Raw genomic sequence first — 15,010 nt, 5'->3', positions numbered from 1 at the left:
AACTCTGTAATGTATAATAATTATATATTTATTTAAATTAACGTAACAAAGCATTTAATTGTTCTTTTAAGGTTGGTACCTCAATTCATGTAACCTAAAAAAGATGTTAATGTGCATGCATTGGCTATAGTTGGCACGCCGCTGATTTTAATATCATAGTGTGAAGGAAGACAAAAGCCGGGAAGAAGTACATGTCCATAATTGTGGGAGTAATTTATCATTAGTATTCTTTAAAAGAAAAACCAATTTAAAAATGAGTAAGGCGCATCCTCCAGAGCTTAAAAAGTAGGTGTAATATATAAATCTCTAAGTAGTATATGTATAAAGGTTATAAAAATTTTAATTTTCTTTCTTAATTTTTAAGATTATTTGAATTTTAATTCTTGTACATTGTAAATGCAACAAAGCGTAACAAAATTTTATTTTTATTTTTTAGATACATGGATAAAAGATTATCATGTGAGTATATAAGTATATCTTAAATATTATTGGTTATGCAGTTATGTTTATACGCAATATTTTGTTATTGGAATCATAATATCGTATATTATATTTATTGATGTTATTTCCTCAAAATATATTCTTTTCATTAGTAAAACTCAATGGAGGAAGACATGTTATTGGAATTTTACGTGGCTTTGATCCGTTTATGAACATGGTTATAGATGAAAGTGTTGAAGAATGCAAAGATGGTACAAAGAACAATATTGGAATGGTGGTAAGTTAATGAATTCTTTTTGTGGTAACAAATGAATTTCTGTTGAATTAATTCATCTTATCATTTTAGGTAATACGTGGAAATAGTGTAATAATGTTAGAGGCTTTAGACAGGATATGAATTGAAATATTAAAAATATAAAAATGTAATATGTATTCTTAAGGAAATAACTAAATAACTTCTTATATCATACTCAATATTAATATCATATTTATTCAGCCTTTGAAATATAATTCTTAATCAGTATTTTCACTTTGAAAAGACAATTATTTTGAATAAATAGTTTTCATATTAAATAGTGATTTATTCTTTTAAAACCTTTTATATAAATACAATACAACAGACAATTCATTATGACATATTTTGCTCAGAATATATTTTATTTGATATACCATTTCAGTGATTTTTATGATTTCAAAAATAATCTGCTTAATATCCTTCATTAATAACACCATTTCTTTGCACAATTGTGAAACATTTACATTCTATTTTCACTATTACATTGAATTTTATACACTGAGTATTATGAATATTAAATGCACATATAATTTTCTTTATTACACTTATATTGAAGTAAAAGTGTTCTGTTTAACTACACAATTGTATTGAAATTGTATTTTTTATTGTCAGTTAAAGATAATAGAACAAATTAATTAAATTAATGCTGTTTATAATCAACATTTATTTTTCTGAATTAACTGTCTTATTTATATAAGGAACATTGAAATTTTGAAGGCACATGACATTCATTTTTATTACCAAGGAACTATATCTTTGCAAAATATTTCGTCTATTCTTCCGTTAACATTTACTAAAATCTCAACATAAATTACGAAGCTCAAATTAGCTTCTATAACGATATAAAAATTTTAAATTCTTTCATATTGGTATCCTATTCTAAATACTAAGTTTATTCAATAGCAAGAAAATATTTACGTATTTAATTTTCTGTAAAAGTTATCATAGTTCACGTTGAGAAATGGGAAAAGTGAAAAATAATTTAATAAAAAAAAATATAGATAAATACATATAGTATATTAATTTTAGTCTATGTGAATGAATACTTTCAACTAAACAACTTATTTGAAAATAAAAGGAACACAACATAACTTATATGTATCTACGTATTAGAAATGGCATTTAACTTTCTTTCCATATAAAATACTCTTACATTTAATAACAAATTTTCTAGTTCTAAAATATACACATTGTTCTTTTCTGTTGAATTATTCTTTTGTGCGTTTTAAGATATGTCTATCATATTTTCGTCCACGTGCACAATCATAGTTTTATTTCAGTGTATAAAGTTATTATTGTGCTTAAAGTTATATTAAATATGCAATTAAGGACGATACATTTTTAGATAATTTGAAAAGAAGTTATAGTGGAAAGATGGCCATATATCACAGTTTGAAAGATTTCATAATATTATATATATAATCTTCGTCGACTTTTGTAATCGTTCTTATTTAAAAAATATTAAATTTTTCAGTCATATAATACATTTTTATAACATTCATTAAAATATTTAGAATTTCATAAATAAAGTAAATATATTTTTACATATAAACCAAATATATATCAAGCAACTTTTCTTTTCCGTTTGTCTCATAGAATTTAAGAATATTGCAATAATTTTTTCAGAAATTAAAATATACAATTACATAAAACATACATTGTACATTTGTACAATGTAACATAAAATTTTCTCCTAAAAGATTAACATTTGATTAACTATAGTATTTAAGCACGTTTTATGCATAGTTTTACAAATTAACTTACTCGAAATTTATAACAGTCGTATTTTTAATCTAGACAATTGTTTCTTTGTTTCAATGTGTTGCTAATCTGGAATGATTTATACTTCATGACGTAGTTCTGTTTTGATATTTTTGACAATATCTTGAGTAGGCATAATAATGTATCCATTTGTTTTATCTTCTTTTCTTACTTCTTGCTGTATGTCAAGGTTGCTTGTCTCTATAACATTAGAAGGAATTTTTACAATATCTGTTCTTATATCTTCATTATACTTTTGTCTGTGATATTTTAAGTGATCAACAAATGCATATACACTACATGTGCACATATAATCTAAATACTTACGTGAATCTTCAGTAATTTGCTGATTACATATACTAGAACTAATGCTTTGACTCTTGTGATCATTCGATATATGTTTCTTCATATCGTATCGATTACTAAATAGTCGTTTACATATTTTGCAGGTGAACCGGTTTTCACCTGTATGCATAGCAACATGCATTTTGAAATACCAATCTGTACTGAAGTTTTTAAGACAATAGTCACATTTGAAAACTTTCTTTTTTCGTTTCTTTTTTACTATCTTTTTCTTTTTCCGTACTGCTGTTTTTGAATTAGTTGATAATTCAACTTTTGGCACAAGTGCTAAATGTTGAATAGATTGAGAATTCGTTATAGTTAATGACGGTGCTGTATCATCTGGCATAATACAAAACTTTGGTATACCCTGTGTTTGGTGCAGTAAGGATGGTTCTGTTATTAAGTTAGTTATAGGTACAACACGTATAGGTGTTAACAATGGTTTAGGCTGAATGGGTGTTGTGACAATTTGTGAGTGTGGCAAGAGTAATTCGTTTATTGGTATCGGATGTGTATTAGCTTGTGTTGTAAATGTAATATAATGATTTTGAGGTAAAGGAACTGTACTAGTTGTTGTTACGAATGACCTAGTTAAGGCTTCTGATACAGCTAATTGTATAGGATTAGATATACTATTTTCATTAGAACATTGTGTTTTGCCAAGGACTATACTTTGTTGTGGTAATACAATTGGTATACTGGATAAAAGTTTTCCAAAAACATTATTTACATTATTTATTTGCGAAGTAGATTGTTTTGTGGACATAGAATTTATAGTAATTGTTGCTGTTGTTGTTGTTGTTGTTGTTGATGGTGGTGGTGGTGGTGGTGGTGGTGGTGGTGGTGGTGGTTGTGAAGGAGGTGGTTGTTGTTGCTGTAAGGGAACTGATTTTGGAATAATAATTAATTCTTTGTTATTTTTTAAAGTTTCCATTGTAAGGCTATACCCTGTAATAGGATCTGTATAATCATTTCTCTTCATTTTAGAAGCTTCAATTATTTGAATCTCTCGTTCTCTCATTCTTTCTTTTAATATTTTGGCACTGCTTATTTCATTATGCCTGTATTCATTTTTTCTTATACAATTCTTGTGATATATACGAGATCTTTGTGTTTGTAACATAATACCACAAATATCACAAGCTATCGATTGATTACATCTATTTAGTCTAATTATAGCTCTGCGACAACGATCATGATCAATGCTTAATGCATCACACATTTTATTTTCACAATGTTTTAAAACAGGTGCATCTATTTCACTTTCTTCTATATTAATGGCTAACATAGGTGATGATCCATCACGGTCTGCATATTGTTGTACTATCACATCGCATATAATATTTTCACAAGGTTCATAATGACCACAAGGTTTTCTTTCTCTTGTAACAGGAACTATTGTAATTTCTGATTTACCATGCTTCTTGGAAGGTAAGAAATTTTGATCTTCTATATTTTCCTCTTGATTCGTCTGTAAAGGTATTACTGACAACTCTGACTGTTTTGTTCTATTTACATTTGAATCTACATCATGTATTTTGTTTGTTAAAACATTATCGTTGGAGAGAGATGTTGCATTTATTTTTAAAGGTATCCTTTTAACAATAATATTTGGTTGATTGAGTAACCTTTTTACTGGATCCGATTGTAACACCTATTGCAAAATAATAAAATGAAAATATAACGTAACAAAAATACACAAATATCGTAAACGTCAAACTTACATCAGATAGAGTAGTAGTGAAATCTGATGGACACATTCTTGATGTATTTATCGGCGTGCAAATAAGCTTCGGCAACGAGGCATGGGCCATTTTCACTGTATAAAAATATACAATTTTGCAATCTCCTATAAAGTACGATTAATTCCTCTCGTCGTGTAATAATTCCGTAAATATTTGAATTACAACATTGCGTCACATACGTGTACACTTTGTTTTGTAACACAGACGCGAAATTCGAAATAAGCTGCCAAACATTAAACGTTGTTACAATTTCATGTGTGAAATGTTATGCGAAATTTTTCTAACATTCGATATAGTTGTTAGGTTATCGGTTCCTCGACAAATCACAATAGCGTACTCTAATATAGAAAGGTACATAATGTTTGGGATAGTACGATAACATTTGGCAACGAAACACTCACAAGTTCTTAAATTATTGTCACTGACAGCGATCAATAAACGAGTAATTCAACACTCCCGCGACTCATAAATTTATGATCGCGTGAAATCGAATGTTTCATCGTGACACATTGAATATAGAGAAACTTAATTTTTTTTTATATAGTGCCAATCTTGTTGCATATAATAAACATATTTTGCCTGAACGACCACGATAACGAAGAAAACGGTACGTTTAGAGTTTTCCAAGGGCAATGATGTTTACAACATTATAATGAAACTTATTGACAAAATTCATTTCTTTGTAAACTACGGGTCTGCACAAACGATTCCTATTGGAGGGAAACGATACAAGGGGAAGATGCCTCTCACTCGAGATACTTTGATTTTTTGACATTTATATCTTTTTTTATGCCCATTATCTACTATCTGCTCTACGCAAATAAAAACCGAAAGTTCATTTGACAATATATAATTATTTAACTCCTTTATCTTTCATTTTTAATTGATCGAAAGATTTGAATTTTATTTGCGCCATTAATAATATAATAGAAGCATATTGCTCCGTACCCTTCGCATTAAAATAAATAATAAATAGCGACATAAAACTCACTATTATCCATTCAGTGTTTCTATTTGTGAATGAATACGAAATATAAACAGAATTAGATAGAAAATAGTAAATCTTTTATGTCGAAAATTCTTTAGCCCATGTTATAACGCTTGTAGGCATACACAGGTTGTGCGATTTTATTATTATAGTATAATCACCTACCTCTTTATTGGTCCGTCGTTAATGACAGATAGAACGCATGCATGGAATAAAGAATTTATTGTAACGTTACTATGCATTAGGAAATGTACAAGTTATGAGACAACGTTTAAGTAGTTACGATAACGTACATCTTGGCCCTTTAACACGTGGAACGTAACTTATCTTTGGTATTAAACGGATAATGCAACGATGTCTGTTAACTCTAGCTGAAAGTCATCTTTAGTAAACAATTTCGTTTAACAAATCTAAACGTTGTATGTAAAAAAGGAATCGTACGCCTAAGTATGATAATCTTATCTATCAGTTATGGCCAAGTTTCTGTCGAAGGGCGTTATTTTCTATTTTACAGTCGTATGCCGTGCAAAACGTCTGATTGTCTTTACACTGGAGCCATACATACGACATCATTGCGTGGAAAGAAAAAGAGAAGCGATAAACGACTATAAACGATGCCCGAACGAATAATAGCCATCGAAAAGCTTTATTGAACTTAAGTTGCGGTCCCTAAAATGCTTTAATTAATACATCGAGGCGACTGTACATAGGAACTGTATAAATTAAAACATCGCAAGCGACGTACAAGCGAACAACCTTATACACGAGAAACGTACATAGCGAAAGATAGCTGTGTTGAAATAATAAATGCACAAACACGCTACAACCATATCGTTCAATAAAACCTTTTCTTCCGTCGTATTATTTTATTTTATTTTTTTTTTTTTTTTTTTTTTTGGTTCTTCTTTATACAGGAGAACTGTTTTACGCTTTACAGCAGATCGAACGAGACACCGTGAAGAAGCTAAATGCTGAAGTCGCATGTATGCGTTTAAAGATAGTTCGCGAATTATAACTTAGCGAGCACGAAGGTACATTGTACAAAATGTTACTTATACCTATTACATTATAAACATATTTACATCGATCAGTCAAATAAATATTTCCTCTTAGTCTTTGCGTATTTAACGATGCTAAGTAATTAGCGATCGAACAGCAACGTCCGAATTTCTTAGTATCTTACTATAATATGCAAAGAATTCGTGCGAAAGTAAAAGAACAATCGTAGTGGCGATGATGCATCGAACGAAATATCTCTACCATTGTACTCTAATGTACTTTTTTTATCGTAGAAGAAATTCTGCCTCGTTTTCGAACACAGCGTTAAAACTCTAGCAGACACTACTACCGTTTAAGCTCTGTTAGCTAAATCGCGCCTAAATTTTGATTCGCATTAGAATCTCGAAGGTACGATCGCATTCGCGGAAACAGACTTTAACGACGACGCTTAGTTAGTCTTTGGAAAGAGCTACTGTTCCATAGAGTTTCTTCTTCTATTTTTCTTTTTTTTATCTTTCTTGGATATGGTTTTCCTTTCGAAACTAATCTTTGTCCTCTTGAAAATTTCTTATATTCTCGAAGTTTCACAATGTTTTCTTTTTCTTCGCGTGAGACGATATTATAAAATGATAGATTTGGTCGCATCTATAATCTGCTACTTATAATAATGTACGATACGATGTTTCTGTATTACCTCTCGTTACATGTATATCACAGAGTTCAATATAATTTCTTACGCGTTCCTTTTGCGGCATCGAGCGAAACTTTTGAAAATAATTGTTGCTTATTCTGTTCATTTCGTTTTACAAAATGCTCTTAAGATAAATATCCTCGACGATCGTTAATGTTTCGCGTACATCCGAATATTACGATATAATGGATAATTTCTACAAAAAATATTAGAATTTTTAAGTAACTACTATTTACAGCGATAATATTGCGTCGCGCGTCTCGCGGTCGGTACAACCTAATTTCAGTATTCTGACAGTAAATACAAGTTAGCGTGGCTTTCGATCAACCAATTCTTTCATTCGGTTTCCCGAACGAACAGTTGATCATTGTACTATTACGACTCCACTTCTTCGTGGCTGGTCATTTAAATAAAATAATATCGTAGAAATATTTGAACAGAAGTATTCATAAGTTTTCATCCAATGATCGATAGACTAGAATATTTTAAATAAATCCTACATACTTCTTTTTTATGATTGGCCACCTATTCGTCCATCCGAGCTGTCTTGCACAGTTAAACCATTAGTGAAATTTTACAAGCTACAAGTTACAAGTTGCCACTACCAATAAATACGTTTGAATAATATTAACAAGTTGCTAATGAAATTTTCCAAATAAATCTGACAAGTCAAAGGCCACACGGGAAAACATGATAAGCCTATTTTAACATCACTTGATGGTATTTTGATGGTATTTACTTGATGGTAACGAAAAAACCAACAAGTTTCGTACAAAATCAATCGAATAACTAATGGAATGACAAATAATACTTTTAACATATTCCAGAATCGACACATACAATTTCTAAATAAAAAAAAAAAAAAAAACAGTTTTGATAATATAGGATTAGTCGTGATAACATACAGATTTCCTATAGACTTATCATGTTTGTTCTCTGTAGTCTTCAATTACAAAATATCTGATTACCTTATTTGATGGAGAATTATAAAACGATACAAGATAAGTTTACATCCTATAACGTGTGACTTGTCAATTTACTAATATTATTAGTCGGTATATTGCTGTGCAAGTGTGCTCTGATCGCTTATTTCTTAACACCCGAAGTTTCAGTCTTGCCGACTGTACGTTGTGTTTTATGTACATTGGGTATCGTTCTTGGCGCGTTAACGTTCTTATTTGCCTCGAACTTCTGTTGAAGGGAGGCCACGTTCGATTTACTGCTCGCTGCTCTTTGCACCGGGTTCGTCTTCGCCCCTGAATCTTTCGTCTCCGTCTTTTGACTCGGCTTTGATTGTGCGCTTTTGGTAGCCGATTCCTTAGCGGATAACGATTTAGTCACGCTCGTGTTACCAGTCGGAGATTTCTTTTTCTCCGCGAGACTAGTTCCCTTGGACGCAATGTTCAATGGCTTAATAGGGGTGGCGGGTGCTTTCGTAGTACTGCCTCGCGATAACGTCGGCGTTTTCTGAACGTTTTTCGACTGAAAGTTAAGCTTTGCATTGTTTCCTACAACGTCCGGCGACTTTGTACTGATTTGATTAGAATTTGAACAGCTCGACACTAAGTCCGGACTGTTAAACTTTCCCCCGTTATCCTTAGGACTACAAGGCACAGTTTTCAGAGATAATCTATTAACGTTCGTGTGAGAATCCTGCTTCTCTAGGCTACCGTTCGACTGATTCGCATTGCCACCCTTTGTATCCGAATTTTGCCCGGTTGAGTCCACGCTCGCATTCGAACCCTGCTTCTTTAAACTACTGTCAGAATACTGTTTAGACTTGGACGCGGTGTCCACAGCTTGTCTGGCGCCGGAGTTCGCGTCCTTCGTGATCGAACCTTTCGCGATGTTCGGCGGAGTCTTCGTTCTTCCAAGAGGCGGTTTCAACGGCTCTTTGCCGTCGTTTGTCCCTTCGTCGCTTTTCGAGTGAGTAACAGTTCGTTGAGTCGGTCGACTCTTCATCGACATGATCGGTTTTCGAGGCCCCGCCTCCTCTGTTGTGCTTTTCATCCCCAGTTCCTTCGATATCTCGTCGTTTAGATTCGGATTCGCTAGATTCAGCGACAACAGTTTCCCTTTGTTAGGCTTGTTAGCGTCGGCAATTTTCTCGGGCTCCTGTTGCGGCACGTTTAACGCTGATGGATTCAGGTAACCCGAGCTCGTCGTGGAACTGGACGAGTTAAACTTTCCAGACGCGGAATTGGAATAAATGCTGCCCGGCGATTTGTAGTGACTCGAGTTCATGTAAGTGCCAAGAGAATTGTTGTAGCCCAAGTCCTCGGTATTTTTCGACGCACCCTCGTTCTCTTGCGCTTTTCTGGCTAAAGTAGCGGTTGAATATATGGAATCAAAGTTTCTGTTTGATATCTCCGACACGATCTCCGACAACAGGCCCATCGTTTCCAATCCGCCGGAATTGGCCGTGGGATCGACGCGTTTCGGTAATTTGTATTCGTTGTCGATCTGTTTCTCCGATTCCATGTTCTTCCTGCTCTTCTCAGGCAGAGTCTCCTCTATGACCGCGTATATATTGTCATTGGTGGGTGACTCTTCCGTTATTTTGGTCAGCGACGACTCGCTGACGAGGTTCATGCAATCGTCGTACGCGTTGTCCACGATCTTCTGCGGGTTCTTCACTTGCGGTGTCTGATATCCAGGCAGTCCAGGGATCTTGCCACTTTCGTTCATTTTGTCCGTCGTTGTAGGAATAGGAGGTCCCGGTGGAGGAGCCGTAGGCCTTGTGCTCGCAGGAATGCTGGTGGGTCTTTTAACCGGTGTCGTCTGTCGCATCGATCCGAACGTCTGAATCGCAGGTCTCGGAGTGATCTTGCTGTCTCTCATGGACTGGGCGCGCAACACGACGTTCTTTTTCTCCGCGTCGGCCGCGGGGATCACAGGAATCGCCGGTGTAGGAATTTCAATCTCTTTTTGAGGGATGGGATTGGAAATCTCCAAGTTTCTCAAAATTTCTTTATCTATCACTTTGTTCGCTTTATGATGGTGTATTCTGGGCAGAGAATTCGTTGTCTTCTCGTCCTTCTGTGACATCTGCAGGCTACCTTTCATGATACCAGAATTGGGTCGAAGCATCGAGGCGATTCTGTTCAAAGTGCTGCCCTTCTCTGGCTTCTTTTCAGCCTCTGGCACCAGCAAATTGGTCAAAGGTGTACTGCTTGGTCTCTGCGGCTTTTGGACGTCGGCGGAGATCGGCGGAGCCGGTGCTGGTCTCGTTGGACCGTCTATAGTAGACTTGTTAGAAATTTTAGGAGCCACTAGCTCCACCGATGTGCACGTAGTTGCAGCCAATACCGGGCTGCTGATCAGAGGACGAGCTGTACATCCTGGATTCAGTGGAGGCAGAATTGGCGCGGTTGACTGCACCTCGTTGAAACTGCTAGTGGAACTGAGCAGCGAACTGCGCGCTGGATTGCACTTGGGAACTGTCTTGATGTTAGTCTTAATAGCTACAGTTGGAATCGTGGGCGGAGGAGGTGCTGGCTTAGTCGGCTCGGGGCTCTTCGGTTGATTTTTTATCGGCGTGATCGTGAAACCTTTGAACTGGCCGAACAAATTATTGTTGTAACGCTCGTCGGTATCCGCTTTCGGCAACAAACTCGCGCACGCTGGATCCTGACTGAGACTAGAATCGATCGTTTCGATGTTACGAGGCAAGGGACTGGAACGATCGATCGTTTTGATGGACAGTCCGTTGTGGCCACGATCGGTCCTGAAATTTTAAGCACAATCGTAAGCTGGAGGGAATCGAGGTGTTCAAAGCACATGCTACAGCAACCAAACCAAGGTTCCGATTTCTTAGAAATTTCGTAGCCCGATCGCGGAACCATGCAATCGACTCATGCGGCTTTAGACAAGGAAACAAACTCGTGCGCAACAAACGCAGTCATTCAGATCCAGAAATCTTTCGGACGCATGCAAACCGCGAGAAAGTTGCAGGGAAAGTTAGTCAAAGATTAAAGTGTTAGTAGCAAGCCCTCTGGAGGAAGGAAATTCTTGATTACATAAGAAAATTCTGTAGATTTTGTATGAAACACTACGTTTATTCAATAAACTTATACAATTGATCCGTTTCAAGTATGAGCAATTTCGATACGAGGACGACGAGGCAAGAGTATTTTAAGTCATACTTTCTGCTTTTTACCATGGCAGGAGGGCCATTTTAAGATTCATTCCATTCTCCAATCAACCCACAGCCTATCTTTTTTCTTCCTTTTTGGATTAGATATGTGCTCGTCTTTAAATTTAATATTTTCTTTAGATATGCTCTCGAATTTCTTTTTTTTTTTCTTTTTACAAACTTTCCTAGATTTATTACCTCGTCTTAAAGCTCTTATGTCTTTACATTCGACAGATGTTCCATCTCAATTATATGCATCACGTTCAAATATTATGTTTGAGTCGTCAAGCGGCATGAAAATCAGAAAGTCAACGAAAAACAGCTTCTCGTGTTTTCCCCGTGTGATTTTTATCTTTAGGATATTGAAAATATACTTGAACGATTTGAATGATTTTTAAAAAGTGATCAAACGTCGAGCTCTGTTATATGTAAGTTATTCAATCGGGAATCATTACGAATGTTGAATCACCCCGTTAATACTGATTTATCGACTCCATTGTAAGTGAGCCGTTCAGTAATCTTAAAATGCAAAAGCCATCGAAGAGAAACTCACACATGCTCATGCTCGTATAACATTCATTTTCTATGCATGCTCTAAATCACGGTTCTCAACTTTTCCCTGGAACGTGATTTTTCCATTCGTCAAGGTATTAATCGAATAAATAATTAGGCCAACGACTGGCCATAGATGCTTATTCACGTTGATCGAGTCAGTAGAGAGCCGTTTTCGTTCTATTTTATTATCACCCAGTTTTTGGTAATACTACCACATGACGTAATATGCATATCCTTTAAATGCATTTACATATAATAGTTGAAAATTATATTACGTCATATATACTTTTATTTATTAACTTATGTATGTATCATTGCTTGAGCATGAAATAACAATAGTAAGCGAAGATTACAGAAAAGAAAAACACGATAAGTATACCTCTCTGATTGTCTGATTTTTACGTTACTACCTTGTGACAATGAATAATTGAAAATGAAATCAATCTTATTAGATTCAAGCATGTACGCGTAAGGAATATCTTAAAGTAACTGTGAAACTGACCAAAAGTTTTATGAAAATCAGACACCTAATTAGTCGGGCAAATAATATTATAAATACTTTAATGTCTTTAATATTTGAATAGTATAAGCAGTGATATTATCTAAACGTTGAAGAGTACGAAAAACCGTCTAATTGGAAAACCAAAGGAAAAGATAATTTGGTATTGTTTGACGACATTCTTGTCTTATCGTGTTCTTCCTCTATAGTCTCCAAATGAATAAATAAATCACTTACACGCGAAATATCTATTCGCTTCGATATTTACGTTACAAATAAAAAAATTATATCCTTTCGTTCGACTATATTATTTATAAAAATATAATTGGAATAACGTTAAAAATATGCACAGCAAACGTGCCACGGCAGGACTTTTTCTTACGAGTTGCGCGGTGCCCGGAGATTTGACAAATTAAATACATAAATCCTTAAAGGAAGAAGCTCTGCGAGTAGAATAGAGTATTCGTTGTTTGCCACAACAGAACAGTTACAACATAAAAATCACAGCGTACTTCTTAAAGTCGTTTAGACAACGATAAGAATTAAATTGCATTAACCGCCACCGCTATTCTCAACCCTGTACTGCATAATGCAAAGGTCATAGCTTTTATGAGAAAATTTTGCTGCGACCTTCGCACTAAAAGATATATTCTATACTATGCGTGAATATAGTAAAGTGGGGAGAAAAAAAAAAAAGATAAAGGGCTACATCTACGTAATAAGGTTTAAGAGAATTTGAAAGAAGATTTTCAACGGGGGTCCGCAAGTTATAGGAAAAAGATCAAATCTTTGGCTTTAAACTTTGCGCTGGGGCCGGTGGGGGTGGCGGTTTTTTGTTATAGAAGGGTGCAGGTGCCTTCGAATATGGTTTCCCATCGGGCAGCAACGGTTCACCTGTCTTTGGCGTAACGCCAACACTACCACCGCTTGAGCTTTCGTTTAAATGCTCGAACTTTACTTCCGTTTTAAGCGTGAGCCCTTTGATATTCTTCGTGGGCTTTTTCTGCATTTGCTGAATACGTTCCGCTATTTTCGTGCCTAATTCCGTCCTAATGGAATTTTTCCTTGCCTGACCTTCTACGGACGAAGGCTGAGCAGATTGATCGGATTCAGAGATGTCGGGTTTCTTATTACTCACACTCTGATCCATATTGCTAAGCAACATCGACTTTCTCTTCGCGATGCTGTTGCTGCAGTTAATAGCGTCTGGGTTAGTAGTTGATATCAGATCGGTTTTAGTTATCTGAAGCTTCTCTTTCGGCGGCAGATTGTCGCTGATCGTAAATATTCTATCCGAGTTACGAGAATTCTCTTGTCGAGGCGAAAAGAAAATGACCACCCTTTCGTAAAAGTTTTTACCGAGCCTGTGACTCGAATTCGCCCTGCGAGCACCGCGCGACGAAAAGGCATGCGGTTTGCATTTCTCTGTAACACGGTCGAGACTAGATACGTACGTTGACATCATGCTCTTCTTCCAGTGCTGGCCAGGATTTCTCACGTACCAAATACCGAACGAGGACAGAGCGATCATCGGTACGATCCCCAAAAAGATAATGTACAGGGCCATTATGAAGTCGCTCCTCGCTGTAACAAATATACGATACGAAACAAATTAGTTTTCATGGGTGGTAAGGTCCGACGATATTGTGCTCGGTCGCGATAAATTGAATAAAATTGATTCACCGTTCGGATCCTCCGCCGGACCGCTGTCCTCGGAACCGCCCACGCCAGGTTGAGTGCAATCAGGTGGCCGGAAGCCACGATTGCAATGACAATGGCCGAGACTATTGCACACTCCGTTGCCTCCGCAATTATTAGGACATGCTTTCCCTCCGGATACGGAAGCACGCAAATCGGCTACCGGCATACATTTCTGATTCACGCACATCTAAATCGAAATCACGAAATTTACAATTCACGTTGGAAAATATTTTATAGTAGAGTCTTTGGTAGCCGAACTTTTACTACGCTTCGATATTCCAATCTTCTGCTATTCAAACTTTCTTTTATCTGGACTGAATGTCTGCTAGTAACAGACACCATTTTGCAATGCTATTGTAATTACAAATATTGTTATTACATGTACGAGATATGTTCTTATATATGAGAAATAGAGGGGAGAAACGTAACAAGTCACATCTTTTGTCTTTTGTAGGAGACTAATTTTGGATTCGATACATCGTCAGTTGGTTTCATATCATAAAAATTGTTCTTGGATTTAGGGCTTAAATACATGCCTTTGCTGTCTGTACATCCCTAAATATTTTGGAGGTATTCATTTTCATAATATTAGTTATTTTGTTACTTTTATATAAAATTGCTCGTCGTGTTATAAGTTCTCTATTACCTTTCCAGGTGCACACTTTGCGCCATCTGGAGAGAGACCAGGGTCCACCTGATTCAATCCTAAGTCCACAATAGCCGAACGACAGGGTATGATCTTCCCTCCGGTGTTGATAAACGAATGGCTGAGAATCGCCACGGATTCCATACCGAATTCTAGTCTTTCGTTCAAGTGCTTACAATGTAGCATTCCACACAAAAGATTTCTAAAAT

The 15,010-nt window shown here is 35.6% G+C and overlaps 3 protein-coding genes across 4 annotated transcripts in view; 1 reads left to right on the top strand and 2 right to left on the bottom strand.

Moving 5' to 3' along the window:
• Positions 1-72: 72 nt before the first annotated feature.
• LOC126924287 (probable small nuclear ribonucleoprotein G) lies at positions 73-1,014 on the top strand. The gene is made up of 4 exons (XM_050738602.1): positions 73-285; positions 437-459; positions 594-718; positions 788-1,014. The coding sequence occupies exons 1-4, from the start codon at positions 254-256 to the stop codon at positions 836-838; spliced, it is 231 nt and encodes a 76-aa protein (XP_050594559.1). The 5' UTR covers positions 73-253; the 3' UTR covers positions 839-1,014.
• LOC126924282 (uncharacterized) lies at positions 1,002-5,658 on the bottom strand. Of its 2 annotated transcripts, XR_007713476.1 has the most exons (4): positions 4,567-5,658; positions 2,825-4,496; positions 2,501-2,698; positions 1,002-2,429 (listed from the first exon to the last, which is right to left on the bottom strand). XR_007713476.1 is itself a non-coding variant. In XM_050738586.1 (3 exons), the coding sequence occupies exons 1-3, from the start codon at positions 4,654-4,656 to the stop codon at positions 2,577-2,579; spliced, it is 1,884 nt and encodes a 627-aa protein (XP_050594543.1). In that variant the 5' UTR covers positions 4,657-5,658; the 3' UTR covers positions 2,500-2,576. The 2 variants fall into 2 exon arrangements, 1 of the variants encoding a protein (XP_050594543.1); XM_050738586.1 differs by lacking the exon at positions 1,002-2,429 and having other exon boundaries at positions 2,500-2,698.
• Positions 5,659-5,780: 122 nt separating this feature from the next.
• LOC126924279 (uncharacterized) overlaps positions 5,781-15,010 on the bottom strand; it is a 70,104-nt gene continuing 60,874 nt past the window's right edge. The window contains exons 10-13 of the mRNA XM_050738578.1: positions 14,802-15,003; positions 14,138-14,342; positions 13,909-14,038; positions 5,781-10,992 (exon numbers count right to left, since the gene is read on the bottom strand). Coding sequence (XP_050594535.1) covers positions 8,352-10,992; positions 13,909-14,038; positions 14,138-14,342; positions 14,802-15,003 — 3,178 coding nt within the window. The 3' untranslated portion in view covers positions 5,781-8,351. The remainder of the gene's footprint in view (positions 10,993-13,908; positions 14,039-14,137; positions 14,343-14,801; positions 15,004-15,010) is intronic.

The sequence above is a fragment of the Bombus affinis genome, chromosome 14, assembly GCF_024516045.1.
Source record: "Bombus affinis isolate iyBomAffi1 chromosome 14, iyBomAffi1.2, whole genome shotgun sequence".
Lineage (NCBI taxonomy): Eukaryota > Metazoa > Arthropoda > Insecta > Hymenoptera > Apidae > Bombus > Bombus affinis.
This window is presented reverse-complemented; position numbering and strand designations above follow the sequence as displayed.